The sequence below is a fragment of the Pyrus communis genome, chromosome 16, assembly GCF_963583255.1.
Source record: "Pyrus communis chromosome 16, drPyrComm1.1, whole genome shotgun sequence".
Classification (NCBI taxonomy): Eukaryota; Viridiplantae; Streptophyta; class Magnoliopsida; order Rosales; family Rosaceae; genus Pyrus; species Pyrus communis.
In genome coordinates this window covers 5515389-5529722 of record NC_084818.1, presented here as the reverse complement: position 1 = coordinate 5529722, position 14334 = coordinate 5515389, and the positions used below count along the sequence as shown (strand labels likewise).

Genomic DNA, 14334 nt, shown 5'->3' with positions numbered 1-14334 from the left:
GGATTTCACTTATTTTCATTTTATTTTAGGCCCTTCATCATTAAGAAATCCAATGGTCTAATGGGCCTGTCTTGGCCCAAATAGGCTTCAAGAATAAGAGTTGGCAAAATCAGAGTATGATTCTCTCCCCTCCAAATTCCCTTCTCTCCCCTCCTCTCTTACTTTCCTATTTTTCTTTCTTTTTCTACAAATAAGTCAACACAAAATGTTGACGTAACTTAATTATGGCCGTTCAAATATGAGGAGACTACAAAGAAGGAGAATTTGGAAATAAACTTCCTTAAAAATCACATATTATTGGATTAAATAAAGAAGGAGAATCTGGGACAAGAGACTTGAAGCCATTTCAATCTTTAAATAAACTTCCTTAAAAATCACATATTATTGGATTAAATATGATTGCAAATTTCATTTAAGGTATGTTAGATGGAAAAAGTGGAGCCAACTTTCACATTTTGGCCAATTGATGGTAGAGATGCACTATTTATGAAGAAAACTAATCACTTCTCAATCTTGATCATGAACGAATAAAACTTACCATATTGGGAGATTAAAAGAGACATGTTTTATTTCCGAACAGATAATCTATTTCTTTCAACTCTGACATATTTTGAAAGTTAATGTTTATTTCTTACGTCAACATACCTCGAAAATAGCAAATTATTAAATTCAATCATAGGCATCAAACCTAGTATCTTCTAAAAGCAAGTTCACTCATCATTAAGCCACTTAGTACTATGGTTTAGTGGTATTTCTCTTCACATATAAATGAAAGATTTTAAGTTCGATTCTTGCCGAATATGAATTTGAATCGCATTATTGCTAACTCATTGTGAGTTTTAGTCCACTCTTCTACTCATTTAATGTAGATAATACCTTTTGTTAAAAAACAAATTTTAATTTTTTTAAAAAGTCCACCCATCCTGGATGACAAGGGTAAGGTCATAAAAAACAAAGGAAAAGGATCCGGATCAGGACCGTCCATCATACATTGTGCAATAAAAAAATATTTTAAAATTTAAAATTAAATGTAAATAATATTTAACGAAAACTGATCGTATGTACAATAAACGATCGCAATCACGAAATTTCTATGATCCCCGTAAAAAGAATCAAGTGAGGATCATTTTCCAAAAACAAGGGTCCAAAATGAAGAAGGTAATCATCTCCATCAAGCCTGTCGGATTGCCCAGCCAACAAATGCTAATTATTGCAGGAGGGATAGTGAAGTCAGATGTAGCACAAGGAGCAAACAATACGCGCATGCTAGTGCTATATTCGGCGGAGTAGGCTGTCATGTCTTGATAGGTACAAGGAGGGGCACGACATGATTTGATCAAGTGTGAATGCTACCGTGCTGAATTTAATTAAGCCTCTTGATAAACTTTGGAAACGGTATCCATCAGTCTGACTCTAAAATCAGAACCACGACGGTTCCTTAAATTATAGGAATGTTTAACAAAACATTATTAGAATAGTTCATTTTTAACAAAAAATTACATTTATACATTTTTCTGATACTATTTACTATATATTTAAAAAGGATTTTTCATTAAAAGGAATTTTTTTTTTTTAAACTTTTCATTAGTTTTCTTTAATTATATGAGAGGTTTACTTGGAATGGGAAAGTTTATGAACCGGATTATGAGAAAAGTCGGGACCAAGAGACAAAACAAATAGGATTGAGAATATAACGATACTAGAGAGATCAAAATTTCAATATATTTTTTAAAAAATGATTTTACTATCAATCGCCATATCATGTGATTTACAAAAAATTATCAATTATTTTTATCTATATAGCATTTTTCTTGAGAATAACTACTCTTTAGTCAATCGAATTCATGGTTGTTAATAAATGTATGGTAAATCAAGAAACACAATAATTTGAATACTCTGTGTAAGAAAAATGAAATCCGAATCATATTTATTCTAATCCTCAATGTAAGTAAAACGTGTCATTAGTATGTATGATGTCGGTATATGAGCATCTACAACACCACTAATTATACATTTGTTATTTTAGCATGAAAATAATTCAAAATCTATTAATAGCCCCAGTTTAAGCATAACCATCTCCAACGTGATTAGGCCCGAATTCAACCTTGTGCTTTGAAAATTTCTGGAAGGGTAAACTCTTTGAAGTAAGCCTTAGTACACAACCACCACAGGGTGGCTCAAGTGACGAATTTTCAGGCCCGTATTCACACGACATGTCTTGAATTCGATTTCTGACACTGGTGAATCACACGATGGTAATCAAGTGGAGGCTGATATATCTCTGCGAGTCTTTCCGGCCCACGAAAGAGTGGATTGTCGTGATGAACCTACTAATTGGTCCTTTTTTAAAAACAAAACAAATATTACATATTTTATTGTCGGAAGTTGCAATAATTATTGAGTTTTTTGTTTGTAGGTTATATATTGATTCCCATAAATAATAAAAATGTTATTTATCATTGATAGTTATTAAGTTCCTATAATAAGAAAAGTCATATATTATCATATGGTTACTTTCGTGGGTGAGCAGAGTGGGGTGAGATATGGTGTTATTTCGGCGCTGCGAGCGAAAAAGTTGTTATCTAAAGGTTGTCAGGGGTACCTAGCTCACGTGGTGCTAGATGAAGCTGTTCCTAACAGAGTTGAGGATGTGAGAGTGGTCAGACACTTCCCTGATGTTTTTCCCGAGGATTTACCTGGTTTACCCCCAGAGCGAGATGTGGAGTTCACTATTGAATTACTTCCAGGTACTAATCCCATTTCTTTAACTCCTTATCGTATGGCTCCCGCGGAGTTAAGAGAATTGAAGGTTCAGTTGCAGGAGTTAGTGGACAAGGGATTTATTCAGCCTAGTACTTCGCCTTGGGGCGCTCCAGTGTTGTTTGTGAGGAAAAAGGATGGAACTTTGAGGCTGTGCATCGACTACAGGCAACTCAATCGGGTGACGATTAAAAACCGTTATCCATTGCCTCGTATCGATGATTTGTTCGATCAGCTGAGAGGTGCTTGTGTGTTTTCTAAGATAGACTTGAGGTCTGGTTACTATCAGCTGAAGATCAGTAGGGATGATGTCCCTAAGACGACGTTCAGGACTCGTTATGGTCATTACGAGTTTCTGGTTATGCCATTTGGGTTGACGAATGCACCAGCCGCCTTTATGGATTTGATGAACCGAGTATTCCAGCCTTACTTGGATAGATTTGTCATTGTCTTCATTGACGATATTCTGGTGTATTCTAAGTCGAAAGCGGAGCATGTTCGACATCTTACTTTGGTGTTGAAGAGGCTGAGGGAACACCAGCTATATGCTAAGTTTAGCAAGTGCCAGTTCTGGTTAGACCAAGTTGCGTTCTTGGGGCACGTCATTTCTGCTCAGGGTATTTTGGTTGACCCTCAGAAGGTTGCAGCGGTAGAGAGTTGGGAGCAACCGCGAACCGTCACCGAGGTGAGAAGTTTCCTTGGTTTGGCGGGGTATTATCGGAGATTCGTTAAGGATTTTTCGGTGATTGCCTTGCCGTTGACGAGGTTAACGAGGAAGGATGTTAAATTTGAGTGGGATGATAGGTGTGAGCAGAGCTTCCAGCAGTTGAAGCATTGTCTCACTCATGCACCTGTTTTGGCACTCCCAGACGATAGTGGTGATTTCGAGGTTTATAGCGATGCTTCCTTGAATGGTCTGGGATGTGTGTTAATGCAGCATGGTAGGGTGATTGCTTATGCTTCGCGGCAGTTGAAACCTCATGAGATGAATTACCCTACACATGATTTGGAGTTGGCTGCTATCATTTTTGCGTTGAAGTTGTGGAGGCACTATCTTTACGGAGAGAAGTGCAGGATCTTTACGGATCACAAGAGTCTCCAGTATCTCTTTACTCAGAAGGAACTTAATCTTCGTCAGCGGAGGTGGTTGGAGTTGCTCAGCGATTACGATTGCACGATTGATTATCATCCTGGTCGTGCGAACGTAGTGGCTGATGCACTTAGCAGGAAGTCTCAGGGTCGCATTAATGCGTTGTACGGTAGTCGTATTCCTCTTTTGGTGGACTTGCGTGCTACGGGAGTAAGGCTAGAAGCCGAAGATCGAGAAGTGGCATTACTTGCTAATTTCCAAGTTAGGCCGATACTTGTTGATCGGGTGCTTGAAGCTCAAGTAGCTGATCAGGAGACTCAAGAACTTATTCAAGCTCGAGAGCAAGGAAGGAGGCGAGACCTCAGAGTTCGGGATTCGGATGACATGTTGATGCTAGAGGGTAGAATGTACGTGCCTAATAGTGTGGAATTGAAGAAGGAAATTCTCAATGAAGCACATATCTCGGCTTATGCCATGCATCCAGGAGCTACTAAAATGTATCATACCATTCGACCATTTTATTATTGGCCGGGTATGAAGAGAAAGATAGCTGAGTATGTGAGCAGATGTGATGTGTGTCAGCAGGTTAAAGCAGAGAGGAAGAAGCCGTTTGGGTTGTTGCAGCCGCTTCCCGTTCCAGAGTGGAAATGGGAAAATATCACCATGGATTTTGTGTATAAGTTGCCGCGTACACAAAATGGCTTTGATGGCATTTGGGTGATCGTTGATCGACTCACTAAGTCGGCTCATTTTATTCCAGTGAGAGAGAAGTATTCTTTGAGCCGTTTAGCGGAGTTATTCATCTCGAAGGTTGTGAAGTATCATGGTGTCCCTGTGAGTATTGTCTCGGATCGTGATCCACGTTTCACATCTAAGTTTTGGGTGGCTTTTCAGGAAGCTTTGGGCACGAGATTACTTTACAGTACGGCATATCATCCACAGACAGACGGACAGTCAGAGAGAACTATTCAGACTTTGGAGGATATGCTGCGAGCTTCGGTGTTGCAGTTTGGTGATGCTTGGCACCAGCGGTTAGATTTGATGGAATTTGCTTACAACAACAGTTTTCATTCAAGCATTGGCATGGCGCCATTTGAGGCCTTGTATGGCAGAGCTCGTCGCACACCGTTGTGTTGGTCAGAGGTTGGCGAGAGAGTCTTAGTAGGTCCAGAGATTGTTAAGGAGACTACTCAGAATGTTCAGGTGATCAAGTCTAACCTGAAAGCAGCTCAGGACAGGCAGAAGAGTCTAGCGGATCGGCATGCTACGGACAGAATGTATGAGGTCGGAGATTGGGTATTTCTGAAGCTTTCACCGTGGAGAGGTGTTGTGCGGTTCGGAAAGAAGGGGAAGTTGAGTCCCAGGTACATCGGACCATACATAGTCACAGAACGAGTTGGTGAGGTAACTTACAGGTTGGAGTTGCCTCCGGAGTTGGCTAGAGCGCATAACGTTTTTCACGTGTCTATTCTCCGACACTATGTTGCTGATCCATCTCATGTGATACCTCCTCAACCGTTAGAGATTCATCCAGACTTGACGTATGACGAGGAACCGGTGACGATCATTGATTGGAAAGAGAAGGTTATGAGGAACAAGACAGTGAATTTAGTGAAGGTTTTGTGGAGAAACCATTCAGTCGAAGAAGCTACGTGGGAGACAGAGGATCAGATGAGGGATTTGTACCCTCGATTGTTCTTTGACTACTAGGGGCTGCTGCTTTGTTGTTTTGAATTTCGGGACGAAATTCTTTTAAGATGGGAAGGTTGTGACATCCCGTCCCGGGATTATTAAAACGTACGTGTGAAATTACAATTTTACCCCTAAATGGTTTTCGTGATGTTTTGGTAGTCTTGTGTGGTGTTGGCAAGTGGAGGGCCACACACACACACACTGACTCACTCTCCCTCTCCCTCTGTCCCTGTCCCGTGTCTCTCTCTCCCTTCTTTCTTCTTCTTCCTTTTGTAAGTGTACGGACACACACCAAGGACCCTCAAACCCTTGCAGATCGAGGAAACCAAGGACATATTTGAGCTAGTGAGGTCGAGGCAAGCTCAGCCATACCCTTTTCAGGTGAGAAATCCTTCGTTTTCACGTCGTTTCGACGATGGCCGATTCGAGTATTGTTCATGCAAAAGTTATACATTGAGTTTTTGGGATTTCTGAGCTTGTAGTTGTGTTTGTGAGGTTCCCAGGAGCTTGGGAGTGGCTCGTTGGTTGAATTTGGACGTCAGGATTGTTGGATGTGGAGTTGGCCGAGTTTTGGAGATTTGGACAGGTATAATCTCTTAATTTTAGGCCTTAAAACTTGTTGGGACATGTTCTACTAGCTCTAGGGTTGATTTTGGTGCAAGAAACGTGGAAAAAGGTGGAAAAACGAGCGAGTTATCGCGATTTGCAGGTTTTCCGGCGACGGTGCCGGCGACGGCGCCGGCGACGGGGACTGGCCGGAGAAGAAGCAGGAATATTCCGTTAAGTTTAACGGAATATTCCTAACGGCAGGGGTTAAGTTTAACGGAATATTCCTAACGGCAGGGGTTAAGTTTAACGGAATATTCCGTCAGTTTAACGGAATATTCCTGACGGCGTCTGTTGACACCATCAGTGTGCCTGGCACGTGGCCGCGCGTGGGGGCGCGTGGGTTCGTGCCTGTTCTGGCGCGTGGGGGCGCGTGCGGGATCCAAAAATTATTTTAAAATTATGGTTGTGATCCTGAGGTTGTGTAGAGCACGTTGGTATATTCATTTGTCCATTTTGAGCAATGTATGAGAAGTTATTACGAGAAATGGGTTATGTGCTTTAAAGTTAACGTTTTTATAGTTGTTTCACATTTAGGTGACACGTACCCCAAGGACGAGCGTACACACGCGAGATAGGGGGGCTACGACCCTTCTACATACCAGTGAGTGGGCTTTTGTTTTCCGTATATACCTATATACATTTATATTCCCAGAATTTGATTTAAAAAGGGTTATTTGCCTTATGCCATGCATGTTATTATTATCGTTTATGCATCATTGCACGCATTAGTAGTGGCATACATATATATATGCATATTGGGTGCTGAGGACGCACAGGTAAGTGCCAGGTAAGTGGTATTCATATTTACTTCCAGCAGTAGCTTGAGAGACTTAGAGAGCTCATAACCTGCACCCCCGGTGTTAGTGCTCCCGTCCAGAGTAGGGCACAGTCCTTCACGTGATGTTCACCTCCCGCACCACACGCTCAGCTTGGATCCAAGTTAGGTGCATAGGCCTGTCGTACAGATCACATTAGGTGGTTCCGACTCGTAGGTGACCCGCGATTACTCGCACAGCCTTCACGTGATCGTAGCACTAGAGCGTACATAGATATTACACCCAGGCCTGTCGTACAGACCACTTTAGGTGGTTCCGACTCGTGGGCAGGTTCAGTTATTGATTGTGAGATTTGAGCTCTATATGCAGCCGTACAGGTCACGTTAGGTGACTCCGGCTGCCAGATGTTATGTTATTGATGTGATTTATACCTGGGCACTTACATTCATTATGAGGCTTTGGCATGGCATATCTTAAGCATGATTGGCATACCCTGGAGCATGTTTGGCATGTTTATACATACGTATATATGTTTATTTTCTGGGAAGTATACAGGTTTTACGGCGAGGGGTTAGAAAGTATTTTTACGAATGATTTTCAAAGAGCTTTGTTTTTGCCCATTCACGCTTTTGTTTTGCGCCCCTCCAGGTTCTAGTTGCTTAGCCGTTGCGGTGGTTTCCCTTGAGAGCTTTCCGGCGTTCTGACAGACACTCCACATTGTAGGGTCGGATTCGGGCGTACTACTGTTGTCGTTTTTGTTTGGGCTGCTATAGACCTGCTCTGAAATTGTATCTCACTTACTAGCACTTATTTTAGTACTTTGTATGCTAGTTTCTAATTATTCGTACTTTTATATTACTACCCTATTAGCTTCCGCACGTGCACATGGCTACGTCACCTTCGTGTGACGGCCAACACGCTCCGATCTCGGTCGGGGTGTGTCACAAAATAAAAAACATAATTATGGATGGGTAAAGAATTTCGAATGGTAGGTTCATAAATTATAAATGTGCTGTAATTACTTAAATATGGTAAGCTTTAAAAATAGGGACTTATATTATATTTTGAAAACCATTCAGGTTAAAATATAAAAACAATCTTATTGAAACCCTAAAATCTAAAAACCCCTTTTATTATTAACAACTCAATCTTTTTTATTATTTTGTTATTTAACTATCAACCACTACTCTCACCAAAAGTTTTGACATATTTCAAGTTGATCTTTCTGTTAAATTCTCTTTATACTTGGTTAAATATAAAATTTGGAGAGTTTTCAAATGGGAATTGTTTTTTGCACTCCAAAAATCTTATTTTACTCCAAACTTTCTATAATTAGAAAGAAAAATACACTTATGATGAGTGTAGAATGAGATTTTAAAAGTGCTAATAACAGTTTCCTTTTCAAAAAAATTGAGGTTTCCTCTCTCTCTTTTCTCAAAAATAAAAAAATAAAAAAACTTTGTGGGCATGTCTTTAAATGATATTAGGCCAGTGGTCCTAATCCTATCTACTAATAATTATGTTTTTAAATAAATCACTTTAGGTCTAGTTTGGTTTAAAGGATTGGATAAGATCGGATTAAATTATCTATGATGTTTAAGGTATATTGAAAGAAAAAATTGTGTATAACTTACAAGTGGTCGATGAATTATTTTATTTAAAAAAAAAACTTATCTACCGCAAGTCCCCGGTATGGGATGATTTTAAACGATATTTTTATTTTCGCGTCTAATCATTTTGAGCATCTCAAAGGCTTCTACTTTCGTTTTATACCTTAAATTTTAGCCGACTGTTGATAATGATTTTAGACACACATCCGCATCTCAGATTCAACTACTAAATTGCTAATGAAATGACATGTGGTTTTGTTTATGCGTCTAATGAATTATTAAACATGTAATTAAGCTCAATTAACAAGAAGTCACCACATCATCGTTGGCTTGGTGGCTACTTGCTACCTAACTTCAACAACTCCTTTCTCTCTCCAATAATTTATTTAAGACTTAATTAGATTAATAGTTTTGTGGTGATAAAAGATAGTTTTTATGGTAAAAAAATTATTATTTAACCCCATGTGATAAAGTATGTTTGAATTTATGCTTAAAATTAAAAATTTCGTCAATTTTTTGTTAATTATTAGCATGCGAGTCAGTCTCACATGTTAACAATTAACAAAAAGTTTCATTTTAACCTAATATGTGAAGCTCACCTGGTAATAATTAACAACAAATTGTTTAAATTTTCAATTTTAGATATAAATTCTAACAGACTTTACCACAGAAGATTAAATCCTATTTTTTCACCATAAAAACTATATTTCAACTACCCTAACACCACAAAAACTATTAAACAAATTAGGCCTTTATTTAATTCCCAAGTAAATGGCGACACGGAATAAAGGTAGGTGTAATTTCTGAAATTGAAAAATAGAGATACTTACTGATTTACCCATGAACTTATATGAAGCTGTAATATTTTTTTTTTTTTAAATTTTAATTCTAACCAATTAGCTCTTTGAACTATTTTAATTCTAACCGATTACCTCTTTGAACCATTTACTTGCTAGAACTTTGATAAATAGACAATTTCTTCCTTGATGTTAGTTCATTCAAGAAATAATCGGTTAAAATTAAAGTTGAAAGAAAAATTAATTATTTATAAAAGTTAAAAAAGTAATCAATTAAAATTAAAATTAAAATTAAAAAAAAAAAGCTAATGCTAAAAATTAAAATTCGGAAGCCAATGACAAATATGCCTTTGGAAAAATACACAAATTCACAGCCACTTGATGCAAATCAAATGAGCACTCACCATCAGATGATTCAGATGGATGGGGTTGGTGGGGCTCTCCCTAAAAAGGAAAGGATCAGAAGGCCCTTTGAGTCTTCAGAGTTGAAACGCATCCATCAACACACATGTTTTTGCTTGCTCATATCACGATTAATTAACAGCTTAATAACTTAATTACGTACAAAATACCCTTAAAACAAAAGCATTACATCTGAGAAAATAACACAAACTCGATTGAAGATTGGCTTGAAAGATGATCATAAAAACGATTTGAGACGTAATTAACGGTAATCACTTGGACTTGAAAGGGATGGCCCTGATCACAACCACGTGGTACAAAGCTGCAAGTGCTGCCCCAATGAACGGTCCAACCCAGAATATCCACTGCCACAATGAAAAATAAAATAGAAACTAAAAGTTAGAACAAAAATTCAGAATCCATTGAATGCGTTTTTGAAATTGGAATACAACAATGGCTTTTGGAAAGTGCCCCCACAAAAGCACTTTCATTTAAGAACAGAAGTGCGTCTTGTAAAAGCAGTTTAGGATCAACTAGGAAGACTTACGTGGTCATCCCAAGCATGCTGCTTGTTGTAGATGATGGCAGCGCCAAGGCTCCTTGCTGGGTTGATGCCAGTTCCGGTGACGGGGATGGTAGCCAAGTGCACCAAGAACACGGCGAACCCAATTGGCAACGGAGCCAAAATCTGATCAAAACCCATTCAAAATTCACAGCCAGTTAATCACCAAACCAAATTAAACGCCAACAAAATAATAAAATCAGGAAGTTCAAGCTCAGCTAGGTAAATGATCGGAGACTAGACATGCGTACCGGAACGTGGGAGTCTCTGGCGCTACGCTTAGCGTCAGTGGCGGAGAAAACGGTGTAGACGAGGACAAAGGTGCCGATGATCTCAGCACCAAGTCCTTGACCCTTGGTGTAACCATGGGCAACAGAGTTGGCACCACCGCCCAGCATCTCGAAGGTGGAGCTCTTCTCGAAGCCCTTCACGACGGCGGCACCGGCGATAGCTCCGAGGGTCTGCATAACTATGTAGAACACCGCCCTGGTCAGCGACAGCTTCCTGGCCAAAAACAGCCCGAAAGTCACCGCCGGGTTTATGTGACCACCTGAGATATAAACAATAAGATCACCACCATTAATCAAGATTTATTTATAATTAAGAATGGATTAATGACACGGCTGCGTTTTTTGGGGGGAAATTCATTACCGGAGATGCCGGCGGTGCTGTAGACGAGGGCGAAGATGGTCCCGCCAAAAGCCCAAGCGATTCCTTGAATCCCGACCGTCGTGCACTTCGACTTCGACTTGACAACGCCCATCACCGTCAAGATTGTGATGTAGAGGAACAGGAAAGTGGCGATGAACTCGGCGATCCCGGCCCTGTAGAACGACCATGACGTCAGCTCGCCGGGCTCGAATAGTGGAGCAGGCGGCGGTTCCTTGTAGTCCTTCCCTTCGTCCTGGCTCTGAGCCGAGGTCCCGATCGGCTGCCTCTCCGAGTACTTGTTCGCTCCCAGCTTAACATCCTCTTCCTTGCCCTCCATTTCGCTTTAATTACAAGATCAGACCAAGCAGATATCGAGCTCCCGGTGACTGATGACCGTTGGATCTTTGAGATCTGAGAGTGTGAGTAATGGTTGTGTTATGAGTGGATTTACAGAGTGGGACTTATATATAGCACAGCGAGCGCCTGAGTTTTGGAAGCTGGTGAAGTGAGGGAGGGTGGTGGCGGGACCCAACGGCTCTATTAATTTTGATTTTATTTAACTTATTTATTTTTATTATCATGTGAGCGACGAATGAGTTTTTACAAGTTAGTGGTAATTTTTTGCATTGAATTGTTAATTTGATATAAAACGACATAATAATAGTAGGTAATTGTTTAATTCGTTATCGAGTCGAGTTATTACCGAGTTACATGTTAACAATTTGTTAATAAGTCATGTTGTTATCGAATTAATTGTTAAGAACATAATAAGATAATATGTATGACATGCAAAACGACCCCATTGCTAGGTCTAGACATTAGCATGATAATTTTTTCATGACACGTTAAATCAATACAAAACAACATAGCTTGTTAAGTAATCGGATTGTTATTATGTCGGCAATTAACAATTGTTAAGATAATAAATTTGATACGATATAATTTGTTAAAGTAACGAGTATAGCACGAAAATAATACAAACTTAACAAATACGATTCGTTTGTTAGGTCTAATTTTTCGGACATTTCATGAAAAGTGACGTGTAAATACGTCAAAGAAAATTAGGTATTTGCTTTCCACGTGGCGCGATTGTGTTCGCAAATTCTCTGAGGTACTGCACCGTCCAATCACATCGTCTACAGTTAAATAGTGCTTCAGACTGCGTATTTCAATTGATGAGATGAGACAGAACAACGGGTCTATCATTTGAATTTTTGTTTGGTTGACAAATTGTTGTGCCTAACTGTTATTAATGCGTGGGCACGGTTTGGATTGAATCCGTTTGTTTCTCAATACGTAATCAAATTAATTGGCGGTGAAGTTATGCAGTGCAATTTGTTTTAGTTATAACTAAATTAAGAGACGATAATAATCAAATAACGATTGTGTCATTTAATCAATTCGAATTATATATAGATCGCGCTTCATCAAAGCAAATTACTTATAATTTGGTTCAGTTCGTTTAAAAATACTTTACTAGTGCTAAAATTGAATCAGACACGTGAAATTGGTTTGATTCAATTAGTTTTGTACCTACTCTTTAAGTTAGTTATCCGTGAACGAGCAAGTAATTCTTAATTGTTTATTGGGTTATTATCTCAAGAAAAATTCAACATCTACTATCGTCTATGGTTAAGTTTATACGATAATGTTTGGCTCGTGCTTTTAATTAATCAATTTTTATGCTATCTGCTAGGTGGCAGCAGGTAAAGAAGCCTTCAATCATTTATCATCTGATGTGTTTGATTCTCTCCATCCATTTAATTATGTTATTTTTATTATATAATAAATAATATGATACCAACCCATGATTAATTTTTGAACAAGAATTGTCTGCCCCTTTCATTTTCAGTGTCCTTCCGTGCTTTTCTATTTGCATAGTCACGGTTAAGCCACGTTAACATTTTATATTACTATTCATTTTTGTTTTATTATCTTTATAAAAAAATAATATAAAATGTTAACGTAGCTTAACCGTGACCACACAAAACAGAAGGGCATCATAAGTGGGAGGGCAGACAATCCTTGTCTTTAATTTTTTTCTTCACCTCTGCAAAGGCTGCAAACACTCATAGGACATGGGGAAGAGATTCTCTTCATTTCTTTCCCTTTAAATTTTAAGGATTAAGTGATCCGGGTTTTTAAAATTTGATCAAATAGTTAAAAACAAAAAATTTAGTAAAAATTTTTAAAAATTATAATAATTTTTTAACCATTTAATCAAATTTCAAATATTCGGGTCACTTGATCCTTGGAATTTGGAAAGAGAAATCCAGAGAGAATCCCTTTAAATAACAAATTATCAGGGCTGTAATGGAATCGTGGAATTAAATATGCTATAAAAATTATGGTACCGCACCAATATCATAATATGTGGCCTCACATTTTTGCGATAACTTATATGATCATTATGTTGATTTGTTGTGTCTATCGTGTTTTTATTACAAATTTATACTTGTGATGTTTTGTGGGGTAGGACAGTGCTTGTGGTAGCCGTATAGGGTTTACTGTTGTTTGTTTCATTGCGCAAATTTACTTCAGATCAATTTTTTGGTCACTATAACTAATGTACCCGATTGGCAACCTTTGTCATTATTTATGAAGTTCAATAAAATATTATTTTATCGCTTCTGGTAAAAAAGAAATGCTAAAAAAATCAATAAAAAGGCTTGCCAATGCATTAGTAATGGAACCTCATTAGTTTAGTTTCGTAGTAATCGCAATGACGTTTTTGGATAATGAAAAATAATGTTGCATGTCGTTGTTATATTTAATCATCTGCCATTCTTTATGGGATAATGTTTCCCCCATTTTGTTGTGCCAGAATTTATAGGTTATATATATAGAATTTGGAGGCATCACATGGGGTGGAGCTTCGATGACCTGGCTGACGGCCCGTCATTTTAACGTTTCAAACTCGAATACATTTTGAGTTTGAACGAGTTAAATAATCGTAAATATATATGATTGCATACAATTGATGATAAAAAAGCAGAATTCGAAATCCAAAAAACTACAATAGAATGAGGATGTCGTTTGGACCACATGTGCACCATTGTAGTTGCCAGTCAGCTTCACAAGTGGACTCTCAAATTAGTACTGGAACATTTTTTTATTTTTGCCAAAGGAAAAGTAAGACATACTTTTTCTTAGAGCTCTTAAAGCGTATGGCTTAAAAAAATTATCTTAATTAACATGCTATGTTTTTTTGTTGTTGGCGATGGGATGCTCTATATCATAGCTTGAATTGCATCGCGTAAGGTGTCGCGTGGGAGATAAAGCTATGCAATGTCGCGTTAATTTAGTGATTTTGTGTAAATTATTTGAGACTTCCATAGCATAAAATAGTAATAAACACACACACAAGACTTTACTCATTATAATC

The 14334-nt window shown here is 38.4% G+C and overlaps 1 protein-coding gene across 1 annotated transcript; it reads right to left on the bottom strand.

The window, feature by feature from the left end:
* Positions 1-9833: 9833 nt before the first annotated feature.
* LOC137719490 (aquaporin PIP1-2-like) lies at positions 9834-11400 on the bottom strand. Its single transcript, XM_068458531.1, has 4 exons — positions 10950-11400; positions 10550-10848; positions 10284-10424; positions 9834-10101 (listed from the first exon to the last, which is right to left on the bottom strand). The coding sequence occupies exons 1-4, from the start codon at positions 11284-11286 to the stop codon at positions 10009-10011; spliced, it is 870 nt and encodes a 289-aa protein (XP_068314632.1). The 5' UTR covers positions 11287-11400; the 3' UTR covers positions 9834-10008.
* Positions 11401-14334: the final 2934 nt, after the last annotated feature.